Source organism: Plectropomus leopardus, chromosome 4, assembly GCF_008729295.1.
Source record: "Plectropomus leopardus isolate mb chromosome 4, YSFRI_Pleo_2.0, whole genome shotgun sequence".
Taxonomy (NCBI): domain Eukaryota; kingdom Metazoa; phylum Chordata; class Actinopteri; order Perciformes; family Serranidae; genus Plectropomus; species Plectropomus leopardus.
The window spans coordinates 17,685,144-17,705,199 of record NC_056466.1 but is presented as its reverse complement, the minus strand read 5'-3'; the positions used below and the strand labels follow the sequence as shown (position 1 = coordinate 17,705,199).

Sequence of the window (20,056 nt, the reverse complement as noted above, 5' to 3'; positions counted from 1 at the left end):
TTACTTGGGCGTCCCTGCATTTTCGGCCTGAGATCCTCTCTTGTCATTAGTCATCATTATAGCTCTCTCAACTTAGCTTGAGGCATGTAATAAGAGGGGTAGTCAGGCGAGGGAAAATAGGTAGCTCCCAAATGTTTCCAAAAGCCAAGAGCCCCGTGGCGAAAACAACATCCACCAGTAGATCAAGAATGCAAATTTGATGACTCTGAATAATTTAACTACTGGCTTTAAGCTGACAATAAGCACAAAGCAAAACAACATTTGGAGACGTCAAAGAATGAGATTAACAGATATGACATGATTATGTGATTGCAATTAAAAAAAAAAAAAAAAAAGGAAAATTATTGACTAATTTATGTTCTTATTGAAGCTGACAACATGGAGTGAATCTCTACTGGAAGGACATGAGTTGGAAATTGCAAATGTTAGACATAAATAAGAAATGCAGATGCTTATGTGAGGCATCCTGAGCAGAAACACAGCGGGATAGGAGGATAAATGTTTCAGACACCCACAGAGAAGGAATCAGTAGTTAAGGGTTAAAGCTCGGTACCAAACTCTTTAACTTCATCGCACTAACCGAATTACTTCAGTAATATGAAGGAGATTTGCAAAAATGCCTAGTCATACATGGAGTAAATCTCATCAGTGTCAGTAAGGCAATAAGCATGAAGCCAATTAAAGTTGTTGTATTTGAGAGGCACAATTACGGTTTGCATGAGTAGGTGTAAAATAATAAGAAAAGAAATGAAGAAATTAGTGGGACTCCATTTGATCAAGCTTAATGCCAACAGCCCATAATGCAATACATGCAAAAAGGATATTGTTGCCATGGCTAACAATACCATACATTCAATGAAATACTTGCATGGAAAAAAAATTAAGAGCAGAAAGTTGCTCCAAGTTCAACTGCAAGAAGAAGCCCTCCTGTACTTAACTCAGGAAGAGTTTTACTTATGTTATTTATTTTATTTTCTTCTCCACAGCCCGCAGTCGCCTCCTTGGAGGTCCATTGAACGTGCGGTAAAATGTCCGGCCTCACACAGCCCCGAGGCCGCTGCGGGGTAAAGAAGATGGAGGGTGGGTCAGTGTCACTCCGGAAAACTGATTCCAGGTGAGATTTTAACATCAAAACAGCTTCAAAGCTGCTTTGAGTGGAAAATTGCCATGGCTCTGCAGTATAAAACTAAAGACTGAAAGAGAAAACCACACTGTGGTAAATTTATGCTTTATATTTTGTGTTTTTAAACTGCTCTGAGTGTGTATAAATGCCAAGGAGCTGATGAATTTCACATTTGTAAAGTAATGTTTAATGTAATTTGGAAAAGGATTTTATAAAATTAGTATCAGAATCTGTCATTCAGGAGCTGGTAGCAATTTCAAGGTCTTGTACTAAAAACTTTTTAACAATAGCCCTAAAAAGGGGGCATTAAAGAGTGGAAGTTGAAGATGAGAAGGAGGGTGAAAATGGTTCGAGGGGATGGTGTGAGGAAAGGAAGTACAGTGGAGCAGATGTGGTCATGTGACCTCATGCACATGTGCTAATAAGACAATGTACAAAGAGAAAAGAAGAGACAAAATGGAAAATATGAGGCATATTTTGTGCCTGTGCCAAAGCATGCTTGAATGCTCATGTGTTTGACTGGCGGACACCAGTGTAGCAGAACAATTCAACTTTCTCCAGGGTCATGCTTTCCGCTCACAGTTCTTTGCCCTGTGTCTATCAGCATTTCTAGAGATAACTTCATATGTTGTTGCTGTTATAAAACTTGCAACATGAAAACAACTACAGCTGCAACTGGAATTATACCACCCTCACTCTCACTTTATCAAACTGAATGCCAACTTGCACACTAGACTCATTGTTCATATTTATCTCTGAAAAGTTAAATTTGTGTGACAGTATGAAAAGCTGCCACAACCTTTGGCTGGCTAGTTACAAACAAAGCACATGAAAGGCGAATCTGAAGAATTTTGTTGCCACACCCTTCCCATATACCTAGCCTTCCCACTAAGGCAGAAGCAAAACCTGCCCTTAGGCCACAAGAAAAAAAAAAACAGAGCGTGCACCAGCCTCTGCCAGATTTGCTTTCCGTTTTTTTCCCTTGCTCTTTTCTTTTCCCTCTGGCTTTGTTCTTCAAAGTTAGTTGAGCACAGTGGCAGTGTGGTGGAGCCTTCAGACAGCTGAAGGATTTCAAATTATCAAGACCAGCAGGTATTTTACATATGAGTGTATTTAAATCAACAGCATGCAAAGACCCACAATGAATTTATTCTATAACAACTTCCAGTCACAGTGAAGCCACACTTTAAAGTGGTGAAATTTGCTTTTGAAAAGCAGATTGAAACTGTTCACTGCATGTCACAAGTTCTCTAGTGAGACAAAGTGGCAGCACATATAGTATATTCTGTCACTACAAGATTAAGACATCCAAATTACCACTCATGCTGGTTTTCTAATTTCTGCCCTGACTCTGAAACTTGCATTTGACCATTCACCCAAAATGTGATTATGTGCTTCTGTTAAAACATACTCCAGGACTTCCTTGTTCATTCTGCAGTTGAAAAATTGGGGCTTGCTTTGAACTACCTCCGGTAATTCCACTCACCCCTACCCCACATTCCTCAGCCTTCATAGGCCTCTCACTCACATGCTTACATAAACTTTCTCAGTGCTTTCTGCCCCTGTCTCTTTCCATAGCCCGGGCAAAATGCTTCAAATTCCACTATCACGTTGCTGGGCCTAGTGTAATAGAAAAAGTCCTAAAGTAAGCTTTTTGTTCCCCAGCAACTTAATATCACATCATCCCTAAGTTTCCAGACATCTGTAGCTGAGATCAGTGCTTCAAAGACATCCAACCTGTTGGAATTAATGCCTGAAACCTTTGAAAAATTCAAAGATCTGAAGTATGGTCCAAGGCAGAAAATATGTTTTGTTCTTGTTTATACAAAGCATTGCCAAGAGCATTGATTTCATCATTACAGTGCAATATGATGACGGGGTAAGGCAAAGGCAAAAAAGACTTAAAACCTTAAGTCACTGTAAATAAGATAAATAGTTTGTGTGTAATGATTTTGGTAAGTTTGTGTCCTTCCAAAGTTCTTTGTAACTCTTTCTAGTTTCAATAAATAACTAATCATGCAGTTTAGTATGCTATAAATATTTGATTATGCAAACCTCGCTATTGTTATTAGGTAATTATTCAAAACTTTGTTAGCATTAAGCTTTATTATTTGATTTGTGTTGTTTTTGTGTTTCTAATTAAAAAAAAAATGTGCCCACCCTCCAGCTCAAGTTTTGAGCCAAAAAGTACCTTTAGCATTATCAATTATGGGACACTTCTCTAGAGACACGTCGCTAGAGAAGTGTCGCCAGAGCGTGCATCAAAATATTTTCAACTTTTCCGCTCAAGGCACAGGGTTGCAACACTAATCAATGTCACTTTTGGCCACCCTCACGCACCTGCTCCACAGGTGCTCCCAGCTATTTTTCCAGATGCCCTTGCAAGAGTTTTTTGGAGCGGTTACGCCTGGCACAATGCCTCGGTGTGATCGCCCCCTGTTGTTTTCTCTGTTAGTGCTGTTAGCACGGCTAATGGTTCTAACATAGTTAACTGTGCTAAATGGGTATTGTGGCTCATGGTAGTGGTTGGTTTGGTAACTGCGATTTCAGGCTTTTTTCTGACTAAGCAAAAAGCATTATATCTGCAGGGAACCTTCCCATAAGGTTGTAAAACGCTAGAATAATAATCCGATCCCGTCAGTGGCAAAAAACGAAAAAAGGCCCCATGTGGTTACATTGCAGCCTTTTTTTTTGCCACTTACAGCCAGAGTGCGCTTTAAATACTGGACCAATATCAAAAATGTTGTCAACAATAGTCTCTGAGATACAAAAACACTGGACAATAGGGTCAAGGTTGAAAAATACTGTCCTGACCCTTTAAGTGTCATCGCTCTCGGATTCACAATAATCCCTCTGTTTTGTTTGAAGGGCACACAGGGGTCATTATACATTAGGATCGGTCTCAGAGATAATCATAATGATGACAAAGTATCATACAAAATCCATGTCTATCTTATCTCCTTCAATATCTCAGCCTATTGAGCCAGTAAGCCATTTCCACTTCATGCATCGCTGTGCATGCTGTATACTGTCAGTACTGGCAGAGAAATGGCTGTCAACAGCTGGCTAAAGGGAAAACGGTGCTTAAGACAAGCTCCATCATTCCACCAGCCTAACAACGGAGAACACTGATACTCCGTGTATTAGTGTAATCCTGCATTTTTTTATGTTTTGTTTTTTTTTAACGCCAGAACAGATAATAAGTCCATACTTTCTTTGGTCATAATGTAAAAGGGTGTCTGAGGAAAACCTGAAAAATCATATATTTGTGCCCTGACTGCAAGCTTTGGAAAGACACAGAATAAATCTTTTAATACACTTTTACATGTCTGTGATGTATGTCTGAATGGGGTTATTCTTTCTTTGCAAAAAAAAAAAAAATTGCCTATTAATTCCAGTTGAGATAGCTTTTTGGGACTTAGCTGGAGATACAAAGCTTCTATTGTTACTGGAAACAGCGTTATTTCAAAGGCCTTTGAACAGGCCTCAGAGCAATACTCCTTGATTCAATATCACAGTATTATTTAGGAAAAGTTACTATACCTCAGTGCTCTCTGCCCGTGCCTCTGATAACAATGAAGCAAACACATGGTCCATCTTCATTAATTTCTCTACCCCCACCCCTCTGAATATTTCTTGTTCTTCCTACACTGTAGCATATCTCTGTCTATATTCCCATTGTAATCGTAACCCCAGCTGGCCTCGGGAGGATGCAGACTTTGAACACCAAACAATTTCCCCTTCATATGAAAGGAGATTCATGTTATCTCCCCAGGTACGATTCCACTGACCAGAAAATTATCTCCTGTTTGCTTCTCATCCATGAAGTAAAACCTGCAATCATAGATTTGTCCAAATCTAGTTCTTGAATTAAACATTCTAGTCCTTAAGAGACTTGCCAAAAATAAATGCAGGCCTAATAACACGTCTAATGGGAGCATTGTGGTGGTCTATTGGTTAGAACGTATACAACCAACTGTCTCCTATTCGACCCCAGTCCGATTTTAATATCAGCCAACACGGACATAGAGATTATTAGTTGACAGACAGGAAAATGTATTTCAGTACACCCACTTCACTGCACCTGAGTGTATTTGTGGTCAGGGCTGTCACTTGTCAAGTAGCAGACAGCATGAAATTGGCTATAAATGCTTGAAATAGTCACTGAAATTTGAATAAAAGGATAAAAGCATGTCAGTTTGCCTTATATCTCTGCCATAATTTAGAGAGCCCCTTGTGAAGACGCTCAGATGTGTCTGTGGGGGAGATGATAATGTTTGCAAAATAACACTGCTCTTTACTACATAGAGCTATACACTGCTGTTTATGGCAGTGGTTCTGTTTAGCACCAGTGGCTTAAAGTTTTAATAATAACAAACGAAAATGGATTTCTATAACCAGACTTTTAGCAGTGTAATTTATTGAATTAAATAGGCAAATCTACGCAGCATCATTACTGACTTCTCAGTGGGACCCACTGTGAAAGACACTGCTTTGAAAGTGTTAATACTATCACAGTACATTAACAGGAATAGAGAGTTTAGATCTAATTCATGAGTGTTAGCATGACAACAATTAGCGCACAATAAAAGCACATCCCCTGCACAAGGCAACCTTAAGTTTCTTTAAAAAGATTTAATGGACTGAGAGAACAACATACTTTAAACTAGGGAAAGTGTGTTTTTCATTTAGCAACCTACAATCAACTTTGTCAAGCTGCACATTCCTGGTCCCGTCTCCACAGTAACAGCACTCAAGCAAAGACTATGTGGAGTCATGTGCCACTTTGCAGTCCCACTTTTATCTCAGACCTATAGACACTGAATACATAATTAGGGACAGAGGGCAACAGAAAACCGACCATAAACAAGTAAACGTCTTTTCATTGTTGTCAAGAATCTGTTTAAGTGGAGGACAGTGGGAGAAAAAGAGAAGGATTTTTTGTGGAAATGGAAAACACACTTACAGGACTTTGTCATTATGCATTAAACAGTTTCATTTGCTTTCACAAAGAACACATTTACAGCACAGGCTGCAAAACAGCTTCAAGTGAAAGGGCAATGCATATATTATCCAACAAGAAAGGGTGATGCATACATTATACAATCAGCATCTGTGTCTCATCTAGACTGAACACTCTGCTATAGTCACCTTGTACACTAGATGATTTCACTTCAGGCCCAGACAAAACTTGCTTTGAATACATTTTTAAAGTAAGTTGTGTCTAGCTGCATGTCATCACCTTAATGACAGTACAACCTTGAGTTACTCCTTCCTTTCAAGTAGAGATGCACAAATTCATTGTCCTGTGGCCTGCTTTAGTTGCTGTTCACTCAAGGACTGAGTAATATGGCCTAAAATGTATGTCTACATTCCTTATAATGCCTAATTTTCATGTACATGTCTGTGTACTGGCAATAAAGTGGCGATACGATATATACAAACAGTACCTACCGGACTGAATGGAGCAGGTAAGCCCCAGAGTTAGTGAGCAAAGTCAGCAACACATAAAAAATTGACCAGGCTCCCTTAAGGTGGACTGTTAAGGTGGACCAGCTATTCTAATTGCCGTGACAGTCTCAGTTGCTCTTAAACAGATAATGGAGAAATATCTGGCTTTCGTTTTGTGCCTTATTTTGTAGAAAGCATCATTTCAGGCACTGTTTAAGCAAAGGTAACGTTTTAAAAGGATTGTTTTGGCTGAATTGTAACATTCACTTTGACATCAGGCTGTAAATAAAGGTATAAAACTTGGCTTGAAAGACGCATTCTTTTACTATCCTTTATTTGAAATGTAGCACAGCCCATTTATTCCACCCTACCCCTCCAGCTATGCAACATATTCCCCATTACTGATCCAGGACTAATTTAATAGCAGTGTTTGTCTATAAACATTCTTCACTGCAGACTCTTGAGTAGTGTGGCTCACTTGTCCAAAAGAAAGAGCCAGCCAAACATCTCTGTCCAGCATCCTTCATTTCAAACACATAAGACATTTTTCATCTAACATTATTCCATCCTGCAGCCTGAGATGAAGTCATGCCATGATTTATCTAAAAGAGCTGAAAAAGGCCTCCCGTGAAGTCTGCTCTTTCCCTTTCCTTTTGACTTGACCATATTCCTGCAATTGTCTGCAGAGCTTTTGATCAATAAGGGCTCAGCGTCTTGATTTGCACAATCTCTCTTAGTCATCCCAGCATAAGGAAATGAAAAGATGGTTACTCATTGGCAATAAAAAACTTTGACTTGCTTTGTAGCTGGTAGTTGTTGCCTGATGTCTGCAGGTTTGTCTGGGTGACTGTGAGTCAGGTGTGCTTAGAGGAGTGCAGACTTGCTCAGGTTCATCACGATAAGAATTATTTTATTGCCAGTGTGTCTATATGACTGAAAGCTAGAAGTATTTATTCACCTCAGTATCACTGCAACTGTTAGTGGTGTTTGCAAATCTTTTTTCTTTGATTTTTTTTCCTGCTATTTATATATGTGCAAGAGTGAAATCATAGTAGGGCCCTACGCACAGTATTACAATCCTCACAACTGTTTTCACTACTGACCCACATACAGAAGGCAGTGCTCTTTTGGATTACTCTGCAGCCATACTGTCAGCTGAGAGTGAGTGTCCAGCCCTGGAGGTCTAGCATCTTTAAAAATTGTTTTCGATGGTTTTAGAGCAGTTTCTGCGAAGCCTTTCTGAAGAGGAAATTACATCGTCCATTTGCCACACTTGCCTCTTTAAAATTGGCATGACCCTTTGAAAATCCATATCGGTTGACCTCGAGGGCCCAAACATGTAAAGCTGTAGCAAGCCACTTGGCATACAAGCTCTCATGAGTTAAGTGTATGCTTCCTCCTCAGCACAAAATGGAGGAGAAACAAAGTACACTGGTGGGCGGTGGAGGAACCCAAATGCAAACTACGAGATGCTCATATTTTTTTCAAAAACTGGCTGAATAAACCAGGGCTAAAAGCTAATGCTGGTCTTATACTCAACAGCAAAATCTTGACTTGTTTCTGCTGAATCTCCAAGCTGGTTAACATGTTAAAAATAAGCACTTACAAAGCTTTTAGTATAGCAAAGTTCAGCTTTGTTGTTCCGAGTATTTTTGGTCAGTGACAAATCACTTGACTATTAGCAAATGTTCCAAATGATCGAGGAATGGTAAATTTGGTCTAAAGCATGGGAAAAAGCCCAGAAAAGAGTCTTGATAAAAGTACATTTAAATTAAGATGGCACCGAGCCAGTGACCACAGCTTTTAATAACATGGAGAATGCCTGGGCAAACAGTTGCCATGGACTCCCTGGGCAGTCTGACAGACTCCATATCTGGAGAAGAGGCTTGCATAAAACAGGGCTCTTTTACTTGAAACTGATTTGAATGAAAACATAATGGCATTCAATAAACAGCAATCATGGACACCACTTTTAAATTCGCTGTGTCTCACAATATAATAACTTGTTTGTTCCTAGTGTGGTTTGGGAATGCCAGTCAAGTGGGTAGCGAGTCTGTTTGCCTGCGTTAAAATACAACCTTTGTTTAGATTTGTTAGATAGACCTACTACAGAACCACTCACTGTCTTCTTGTATCAACCACCACAGAGAGCAATGTTCTCCGCAGCAACACTCTGTTAGCCACAGAGTAGTATTGTTGTTACTATGTTATTGTGAATGCCACTGTAAGAGGAATGGCTGAAAGAACAGTGATTTATACTGTGGTGATAGAACAAACAAAACACTACAAAACAGAAAAAAAAACTATGCAACAAACTGATGTACTCTTAAAAAACTGCATGGGTTTAGAATTACAAGTATCGAGTACAACAGGAAATGATTGCCCTCACTCTTTCCCACCCTAAAACACAAATTCCATAACTGAAGGTGTGCGGCTCCTGGCATTTTTCCTCACGCCACTTTCTCATTTGTTTTCTAATTTTGAACCATCTTAAAACATTCTGGTTAAGATTCACAACATGCAGCTGCAGCACTGCATATATAGCAGGGGAGTGCACTCTACTTATATTTTCCTCTAAGAAGCAAAATATTCTAAATGTATATGGTAGCCTGACAACCACACCCTTCATCTAGTGAAATCATAGGAGGGGCATTACCACCTTAGCTGTATTTAGTTGTCTAGTGACCTCAGTTGTAATCCATAATAACAGGACCCAACCCAGGACAATCCTATCATTGCACCTCCTGATAATCACTTAATATAGGACTCAGGGATTAAGTAGAAGATCAGACCAAGCTCTCTGAATCTGTACCCTACACAGGATTTCCAGTTTGACACGGACTACCCGCTGGCCTGCATGTGGCCTGATCAAGGCAAATACTGTAGTCCTGCAGTCCACCTTAAATCCATACTATTTGTTGCAAAGTTAAACTTTGCATGACAGTCAGTTTAGTGCATAAATAGGAGTACCCCCCCCCCCCAAAAAAAACACAAAACGAAACAAAGAACAGCACTTGTAATTCTTGCATGAAAGCACACAACGTCCCAAGTTCAAGCTCGCAGCATGTCTGTTCATAAAACAAAATCTTATTACAAATCAGAATCCAACCACCACCACAGAAACAATCACACACACACCATAGCTGACACACAGCCCTGGAGGACAGATCCTTCATAAAGGCTTGTTTCCTTATGCTAAATTTACCAGGCAGAAGAAAGTATTTCCCAACAGGTTCACTGCGGCGACTTCCTGTCAACTTGTTGAATAATTCACATGTATCTGATTCTTAATAAACTAAAAAAACCCACACTTTTACATCAGTAAAAGTCAACAGCACACTATCAAACTGCACTTCCAACTTTCTTATGTAGATAAGAACCTCTGAGGTTACACGTGCCAAGAGAAATCAATGTATTATGCATTAAGTTTCACTGCCTCATTTAGACATTAAATATGTATCATGCAGTGGGAAATTTAATTTCAAATAAGGAAAAAAAAAGTCACATTAAGCCTCACGAGAATGTGGTTACCAAGTTTTAAAAGGAGGGCAGAGAGCAAAGTCCAAAACATCCAAGTCAGGTGATTGCTAGGTTTTGGGTAGGAACTCCTGGAATTCCAGACTGCTTATTTTGAGCTAATTTGAGTCAGCTGTTAAAATCATACTGGGCAGCTGAGCAAGTATTAACATATTTTCTGCAATGTAATAAGCAACCTGCAAGCCTTCACATGCTGGTATAAAAAACGTTTATGCATTCTACAATGCTATTAAAGGGATAGTTCACACAAAATCACAAACAGATTTTTCCTCTTAACTCTGGTGCTTTTTATCAATCTAGATTGTTTGAATGTGAGTTGCAGGTTTTTGGAGATATTGCCCATAGAGATATATGCCTTTGCTCCAGTGTAATGGAACTAAATAGCACTCTGCCTGCTGTGCTCAAAGCACCAAAAAATACATCTGAAAAACTCAGCAACAATGTCTCTTTCCAGGAATCATGACCCGATTACTCAAGATAATCCACAGACCTTGTTGTAAGCAGTTTTATGAAGGTACTTTTTTCTTTCAACCAAACTTCAAACCACCGACTTTATCACTGCGCAGATGAAGCTTGTATCTACTGATGGACGAGAGGCTCATGCTCGCAATAGCAATAGAGAGATAAAAACATCACTGGTGTCCTCCTTGGCTGAATTGTACCATTAGCTAGCTCAGTGCTGCTAGGTGAGCTAGCAGTAGATATACGCTTCCTTCTGTGCTGTGACATGGTTGGCAGTTGTAATTTAATTGAAAGAAAATACTTCTGACATGAAGTTCCTCACAACAAGGTCTGTGGGTTATCTTAAGTAATTGGGACATGATTTTCTGGAGAGACATTGCTGCTGAGTTTTTCAAATATTTTTTTTTTTTGCACTTTGAACACCACAAACCGAGTGCCATCAGGGTCCATTATATTCAAGAGAAGGCAGACATCTCTACATCCAATATTTCCAAAATGTGGCAACTCACAACAAAACAATCTATGCTGATAAGCAGCACTACAGGTAAACGTAAAAATATGTCTTTTCAATTTTGCCATGAACTATCCCTTTAATATATTTTTGCCTATAGTCCCACAGATATGACCATTTAACATACTGATAGTATAAAAAGGAGTTTGCACAACAGTGAGAGCGTGACTGAGAAAAGAGGAGATGAAATCACTCAGAATCGTCTTAGTACCACAGCAACTACTCAGGAACGTCCACACAGGTCTGAGAGACAGCTGGTCCATCTGTTCCTGCCGTCAATTCTCCCAAAGAGGAAAAATGACTGGAATCAGGAATCTTACCCGTCTCCTGGAATGCTCCCTTACCTCACTGTTCCACACAGAAACACAAACTGAAAAAACTCTGGCTGCATGAAACTTTCTATATGCAAATGACTTCAAGCTGATGCATCCCTGTTTCAGAAATAAACACAAGCTTCACACAGCTCTATTTGAAACACTGACAAAAGAGACTTACCAGTTTCCTCATCGATGGTAAATATCCCCAGGCCGGATCCATCTCGTATGGAGTATCGAATCTCTCCATCTCGGTCTTTGTCCTCATCCTCAGCTGATACAGTCATCACAGAAGTCCCAATAAGTGCATCCTCTTTTATAAATCCCTTTTCCACAAACGATCGGAACAAAGGCCTGTAGAGATTCTCATTTACATCCACCACGTCCACCTCAATGAAACAGGTTGATGACAAGGACATGGGCTTCCCTTTGTCTTTAGCTTTTGCCGTCAGGTTGTAGACCTGCTTTGTCTCATAATCTAGATTCTGCACGATCCGCACAGCACCACTGAGTTTGTCTACTTCAAAATTCCCGTCTCCGTTATCAATAAGGCTGTATCGTACTTGACTGGAAGGTCCAATATCGGGATCATGAGCCTCCAGCCACATAATTACCGTACCAATAGGAAGGTCTTCCCTCACTTTCACGCGATAATTAGGGGGGACAAATTTAGGGGGATTATCGTTCACATCTTCCAGGGTGATTTTAAGCGGCACTGTAGATACTAGTTGTGGCTCGTTCACTGCCTGGTCATGTGCTGCGATCTTCAAGACGTAAACTGGATGGAGCTCACGATCCAACGGCTTTGTCACAGTCACCACGCCAGTTTCCTGATTGATCGCGAAATGATCCGTGCCTCCCAAAATTGAATACTTCACAACTCCATTAGCTCCTTGATCCCTGTCTGTCGAATCCACCTGGATGATTTCTGTCCCGACAAGTGTACTCTCGCTTATTTCAACTGCATAAGAATCTTGCAAAAATTGAGGGCTGTTATCGTTGGCATCTAGGATCTTAACACCTAAGAGGCGTGATGAGGATTTCTGTGGTATGCCGAGATCATAAACTGTAATGTTGAGGGTGTACTGGTCTGTTGTCTCCCTGTCAAGAGGAGAATAAACCAAAAGCCAACCGGTTTCCATATCGACTATGAAGCGACTTTCTGTGTCCCCTCCTGAAATAACATACACTAGTTTCCCATTGAAGCCGCTGTCTGAGTCCATGGCACTTAAATGGACAATCCGAGCCCCAACAGGCAGGTCCTCTTTGACTTCAATAACACTTGGGAAAGACTCTGCAAACTGCGGAGCGTACCGGTTGACTGAGTGAAAGTCCATGAAGTCATCCGGCTCAGTTTGTGTGTGGATTTTGCTGCCTTGAAGAAGCTTTTCAGCCAACATGGTAGCAACACCAGTTTCGACACATTTTAACTGGACTGGCTTACGTGCTGTGATGACAGTTATGTTCATGACCATTGGCTGAGTCTCATGTTCCCCGTCTGTTGCGATGACTTGTAAACTGTGAAGGGACACTTTAGCTGCCTCTCCTTCACTCAGCGTGTGCTTAAGTGAAAGCACACCAGAGTTTGGGTTCAGTTCAAACAGATCAAGATCATTCCCAGCTTTAATATGGTACCGTACTAGCTGTAGCTCGTCAGCGTCTATGGCAGACACAGTTGTTATCTGCTCTCCCTCTCCGTGATCTCTTGGGACAGTCACTTCACAGTCTACATTCTCAAACAAAGGCTTGTTGTCATTCAGGTTATTTAATGTTATGGTGACTGATGCCTCAACCTCTCTCCGGTAAGGTGCTCCCCAATCTGACGCCCTGACTTTGAGATTATAAATCCTTGGCATGAGCTCATAATCTAAGACCTCAGAGGTGCTGATGACACCAGAGAAGTAGTCTATGACAAATGGTTGAGGGCTCATATTGGTAATACTGTAGGTCACGTACCCATTCTCGCCTCTGTCTAGATCGGTGGCTTTCACCGTCACCACACTGGTCCCTATGGGTACATTCTCATCAACACTGGCCTTGTAAGATGTCTGCTGGAACTCAGGTGCATTGTTATTCACATCAATCACATCAACAATCACTTTTGTTGCCGCTTTTTTGTCACTGGTGATCACGTCTAGCTCAAACCGTGGGGCAAAATCAGCATTTATTGGTCCTGCAGTGCTGATTAAACCAGTATCTGGATTGATGGTGAATCTGTTCTTGTCAGATTTATGTCTAAAGGCATACTTTAGCTGTGGATACTTTGGCACGGCTGTTACCATAGTGACAGGTGTAAGAAGAGGGGCAAATTCGCTGAGATTGACTCTGTAAACGGCCTTTTCAAATATAGGAGGGCCCACTTTGAACTGTGCAGAAGTGACATGTACCAATTTAGCAGATGAAAATTGAGGGGGGCTGCCTTTGTCCTTCGCCTGTAAAGTGAGGTTGTATCCAAAAGGCTGGCTCTCCCAGTCTACATCTTTCACTGCTTTTATCTTATACTCCTTGCTCCCGGGGCTGCTTCTCACAGCCTTGAACTGCTGGAGAGGGTCACCGGCTACAATACTCAATGATGCGATCTCGCCGTTTGGTCCCTGGTCACTGTCCTCCACTGTCACAATAGCATAGGTGGGGTCATGGTCTGCATCTGAAGGGGCCAGGGTCACGGCAGTGATTACAGGTGCATGCTCATTGGCCTGCTCCACCCTCACTGTGAGTTTGGCCATGCTACTGAAGCCGCTGCTGCCGTACAGCTTCATGCCCCTGTCCACGGCAAGGATCTCCAACTCATACAGCTTTGTCTCAGAGTAGTCGAGTTTTCCGGTCAGTGTCACTACACCGCTTGTTGGATGAACCGCAAACATGTCCGTCCACTCCCTGAAACTATAGTAGTACTCTCCGTTCGTACCGATATCTGCATCTGTGGCCATGACCTTGGCCACACTTGTGCGTATGGCTGTGTTCTCCGGCAGAGAGATGCTATAGGATGTTGGTGAGAAGAGAGGCCTCAGATCATTGGTGTCCAGTACCTGCACTTTAACTCTAGTGCGACACTCAAAGTTAGTGTTCCTCTCTGTCGCTTTAACAGTCAGCATGTAGTGGTCTTTCACCTCGCGGTTCAGAATGGCAGTGCTGCCTCCTTTGGTCCTTATTCGCAAAAAACTGAAATCTCCCAGCAGGTAGTCCTCTGCTTTGAATAAATTCTCATTGTCTCCAGAGATGATTTTGTACCGTATCTCCCAGGCTGGGTCTGTGATATAGATCCCCATCTTGGTGTGACTCTCTAAGTAAGTCTTAGCAGCAGAGTTCTCATATATGGTGGCGTTGTAAACAGAGTGGGTGAATTGCATGGAGGCAGCCCCCTCCATCCTTTGGTTCCCTGCGCAGCCACAGAGGAGCTGTGGGAGCAGCACGAGCAGTGAAACCAAGTGCCTCCCCATTATCGTACCGTGTCCTTCACAGAACCACCTAAGAACAAGCAAAACAAAAATATGACTGTTAGTATTATAACAGGTTATCATGCACGTACACAAAATAACTGCAATTACAATTGAAAAATAAGGGAAAAAAAGCACATGAAAGCAGCATTTTCTGCTATCAGCTCATACGGAAATATAATCCAAATTCAAAAAAATATTACTTTCTTCACTGTGCGCTTTCTCACAGTCCTTTAAATGTCATGACAAGTGATGGCTGGGCTGATAAATAGCTAAATGGGTAACATGTGGCTATAAGATAAAGCAGAGCAGTCAGGTGACAAGATCTCAGCGTGACCTGATCCCACTTCTGCACAATGCCAGATGCCACATAAGTGCACTTCATAACAGAGAAACAGAATTCAAAGCTTATCAAGCTCAAACTGGCAAAAAAACACATGTAACTATATTTTCCTTGTTGATGCAAAAACATTTTAAATGTGCACATTTTATTTTTAATCTTGACTTTCTCATGTATAGAAATGCAACAGAATTATCATTTCTGCGCACCCACGAAGGAGTTAACACACAAGCACATTATTCACACAAGCTGCAACAACTATGTAATACAATAACTTACAATGATACTGGACCTTTCTGCCAGTAAGACCAGCAATTAGAAACCCTGCAGTTGCAAAAATATACAAGAGTGATCCTTTTTCTATCCCGTCGAGCTACAATCAATGATGAAACCACAGAGGAGATGTGTATGAAACGGCTTAAGAAATTGCAGATTTATCCGTTTACAGCTGCTTTACAACGTCTCGGGCTGCGTGGGAGTTCGTACAAAGACAAATAAAAGCAAGACGTTGCTATGTCTGCGCAAGAGTGCTGTGTATAAAACCTACATTATTTACTTTAGGTGTGTCTGAACGACCCGAGCAGGGTTTAGTTATTAATGCTTCATGTGGGGTTAATAAGTAACAGAGTCTTGACTAAAAACACCTTAAATCTGAAACTATCGCCTGCAGGTAGCCTACAAAAGAACCATCTGCTTGTGGGCGACCATTGTAAAATTTCCAACTACAGCTAAAACTTCTAGTTTTTGTTTTTACATAGATCACCAAAAAATAAACATTTCCTGCAGTATTTCAACCGATGTGATGGTTCTACTGAGAAATACAAAAAAAAACGTGTTAAAATTTTTTTTTAACTTAGGTGCCTTTAGACTATTTTATTTCAAACCCCATCCCCCAACTAAAGCCATTCACTTCATGAGACGATGGCAGCCGTGCGCTTAGCAGAGATTTGCTTGGGGGAAAAAAAAAGGTCTACACTTTTCCAACAAAACGCAAAACGACACATAAATTACTGTCAGGATGAGTGCTAAACAACAGAAACTATTTGCTGTGTTAAAAACGACACTAAATCAATAGTTTCCACGAGGCTAAACTTCCCCCAAAGAGGCAGAGAGAGCAGCGGCGGTTGGTTTCTTTCACAGCCCCGCAGCTCACAATAGCCGTCCTAACCTATCTCAACTTTTTCACTCGTCGCACAGATGCCGAAAGGGAAACGCTAAAGAAGTCAAACCACCACCGAGAAGCAAAACAACGATTCACGTACCTCTTCTATTATTAATCTCGTATATTTGGAGGTTTTGCATGTAGTTTGTGGAGTCCAAATCTCGGCATGGTAGTACGTGGACTTGTCTCCTCTCCGTTACTCCATCTACCAGCAGCAGGCAGCCAGCCGCTCTCTCTCCGCTCACTGCTTCCCTTTCTCTCACTCACTCGAGCTGCCCGGTATCTTTCCGCGCTGCGCACGTCCGGATCTACTTACCGGCTGGCAGCAGGATAAAACCTTTCCGCTCTGAACCCAAAACCAGGGAGCCTACTTTGATTTTTTTCTGGCCCATATTATTTTTATCCAAAATATGGGGGCAAAAGTCTGTGCTCCATTAAATGAGGTTAATCTTGTAAACACCAATTCACTTCACCTATGCCCACCCGCCCCCAAAGTAGCCTTTCTTTATGAGGAGCGTCCTTTTGCTGAAATTATGTTACTAACATTTTGAAATCCAACACGTCCACTTGTGAGGACATGTTATTATAATTTGTTATAATGATACAAAACTGCCATTATGCTCAAATCGCTTATTTTGACCATTTATGAGATGGAATTTAGGAATAAAGGACCCCTTCGTGACTTTTTCTCCATAGCCAATAGGAAATCTAGTTCCAGTTCATCTATTTTTCCACATCATTTGAATGAAAGGCTTTATTTGGAACCAAACTAATAATAATAAATAAATCAAACATATCATAAACAAACAAAAGTACAATATCCCAAAAGGAGACAGAAGTAAAATGTATAATCCCTAACCCTTACTCACTTTTTTCTTTTAACCCATATACTATTTCAACAATGCTAATTTTCATATCATTGCAAACACCTCAATGAAAATAACATTCAGCAGCGTCTTAATATTAGCACGTGAGATGTCCCTACAAAGGGCAAAACCTCTTCCTGCCCAAATGGGACTAACCTTAATCCAATATTCCCCTCTTCAGCTGCAGCCCAAACCACTTACATGCCGTGACAAGGCTCTTTGTGGAAAAAAAATAAGGTGAGTTCAGAATGACCTCAAGCTGGTGGAAAGCAAACAAACACTACAAAGACTGCGTCAATTAGACAATAATTTATGCTGGCTGTGCTGCAAAATGACCCGTGAATTCACATCATAATTTAGTCTTCATCATGAAAAAAGGGGTGGAAAACTCTATTTTGCAAATAAAATCGTAGTTCAGGGCATCCCTGATGATGATAAATGGGCTAATAATACTTGCAAATACAAAGTTCCTCGCGCGTGTGGGTTGCAATTTAGATGTTTTAGCATCAATTGTGGAGATTATCTTCTTGTCATTATTCTTACTCATATTATTGGCTGGGTTAGGGCTGAACATGTCCAGCAGTGCGTCCCAGGCTCTGTACTTTGGCATTAGGAGCAGGGTGACTGATGGTGGAGGTACACTCGCCATGAAGGCGCTGATCCCATCAACCCCCCCCTCCTGACTCGCAGCCATCCTGACTGCTTCCCAGACCAAACGCTGCACTACATTCCCTCCACAGGCGCTCAGGAGTGTGGCTGCTATGCGATTGATGGCGCTGTCTCACTGCTCTTGCCCGGACTGCAGTGATCCAGCTGGTGCGCCTGCAGAAAGCCTGTGCTGCATGCAGCTAGACAACTTGTCAACTTGTACTGCTCCTGCCTGTGTGTGTGTGTGTGTGTGTGAGCGCGCGCGTGTGTGGTGCGTTTGAGGGCACAAAGCGTGCGTATTTGTGCATTTAGCTATTTGGCACAAGTCCGACAAAAACTCACTTTTCCTTAATGCAAAATAAAATACGCCTCGAGTTGCGAACAAAGTTTGTAAAATACGTTTTAAAACAAACCCACGAGCGTATGTGTTCTTATTTTACTCAGAGCTACTCACCAGACTAGCTGGATGATCGCCGGCTCCAAACTTCACTTCATAGAAATCCCGGCAGTTTTTGGTGAATATCTTTTCGCGAGCATCTCTCAGACGAGGATGGCTTGTGTGTGTGAGAATCCGTGTTTTCTCTTTAGTCCCTCGCAGTTTTCTGCTCCGATCCGCTCAGAGTCATCAGACTTGGTGGCTTTATAATGTACAGCTGTAGGCTATGGCTTGCCTCTCTCCTTTCCTCCTCAACGGCTCAGGTGGAGTTGCATACTGTTGCTGCCTTCAGGTGATATCGGAAATATTGTAACCTTAATAGGAGAGCGCGAGAAGACATAAAAAGCAGTACAGAGTCGTGATTTTCTTGCCTTCCCGCTCGGAAAAGTGACAGAGCTACTGGGGATGGAGCTACTGAGAAAGGCAGCCACATGAGCATACTGATGGAGAAATTGATTACTTTGATATTCAGCCTTTATATTATAAGCTGTCTGCACATCTAATTAGCCTATTTGTCAGGCAGATAAATACCACTTAGTCTAATGAATTAATTAAAACGTGCATTGTATGTCTAATGCATATTTTATCCTTCAGCATAGCCTACTTTGAGGCACTTCTTGAATAAAAAACAGCAGTTAAAACATTTAAAAAAAAAAAAAATATCAAGGTCCATTTTTTTAAATTCCAAAAGCACTTGAGAGTCAATTGATAAACCGCACAGTTTAAAGGTATCAGAGCTCCTTGAAGGCATCTAGGATTTCGCACCTTCAGCTCTGACGTCGCAGATGCCTCTCTCATTCCTTGCATGCACAGCTCAGTGTACTGTCTGCAGTTTAGCTGCGTTTATTCCCTCCAAGAATCAAAGCAACGGCCTCACGTGCATTTTAAAATTTTGCTTACAGCTTTTCTTAATTCATATCCAGTTTACTGGTTGCATTCTTTAAGAAACCACCATGTAGTTTTATTAGTGATCAGTGAGCGTACTCGAGCATCGGAGAAGCAAATGTCTTCATTCAGCTCCTCAAAAACATGTGGTTAACAACTACACTCGACACCGTGCTGTGAAGTGGCTGCCAAAAAATGCCAGAGTGCCACAGGCTGAGTAAACGAAAGAGACCTATGGGTTTAGTGTGTGTGCATGTGTGTGTGAGAGTGAAAAGGAAGAATGGGGGGAGGAAGGGAGAGAAAGATTGAGCTTGTGTGTCAGAGAGCAAGTGTGTAATGTTTCATCTCTCTCCTCTCTTGGTCTCCCCTCTATCTCACTCCCGCTTTTGTCCTAGACAATGTTAGGTATCTGAAACAGCATTTTTTTGTTTTTTTTTCTTCCTCTCTCGCTTGCCTTTCCTCTGATCTGCCTGTAAAGCTTTAATTGAATTCAGGTCAGGTGATGCCCAGGGCTGGTTCCTCTGCTTTGATCTCGCCAAGTGTTTGCAGTCCTGGCTGCTGGGGGTCAGGTCCTGGTGCCTTATAGACCCTATATGTATGGGGAGGATGTATAGTGTTTGCATTGGGGAGCACCTCCAGTCCCTAAAAGAAACTGCAAGGAACTTTCATTATCTCCACCAGGCGTAAGCCTTGAGGGGATCATATGTTTGGTCGTGTGTGTGTGTGTGCGCATGTGTGTGTGTGCATAGATGTGTGTGAGTGAGCGTGTGAGTGAGCGTAGGCACCTGTCCGCAGCTAATCTTAAAAACTACTAGACCAATCAACCTCATAATTTGTGTGCACATGTATGACTGTGTGCTGAAGGTCATCTCGTGGTTGCAAAG

General features: G+C 41.5%; 1 protein-coding gene across 4 annotated transcripts in view; it reads right to left on the bottom strand.

Annotated features, from left to right (window-relative positions):
• Positions 1-16,554, bottom strand: part of fat1a (FAT atypical cadherin 1a) — an 83,456-nt gene extending 66,902 nt beyond the window's left edge. For all 4 annotated transcript variants that reach the window (XM_042484523.1, XM_042484524.1, XM_042484525.1 and 1 more), the window contains exons 1-2: positions 16,438-16,554; positions 11,580-14,866 (exon numbers count right to left, since the gene is read on the bottom strand). In XM_042484523.1, coding sequence (XP_042340457.1) covers positions 11,580-14,838 — 3,259 coding nt within the window. In that variant the 5' untranslated portion in view covers positions 14,839-14,866; positions 16,438-16,554. The remainder of the gene's footprint in view (positions 1-11,579; positions 14,867-16,437) is intronic.
• Between the last annotated feature and the right edge of the window lie 3,502 nt (positions 16,555-20,056).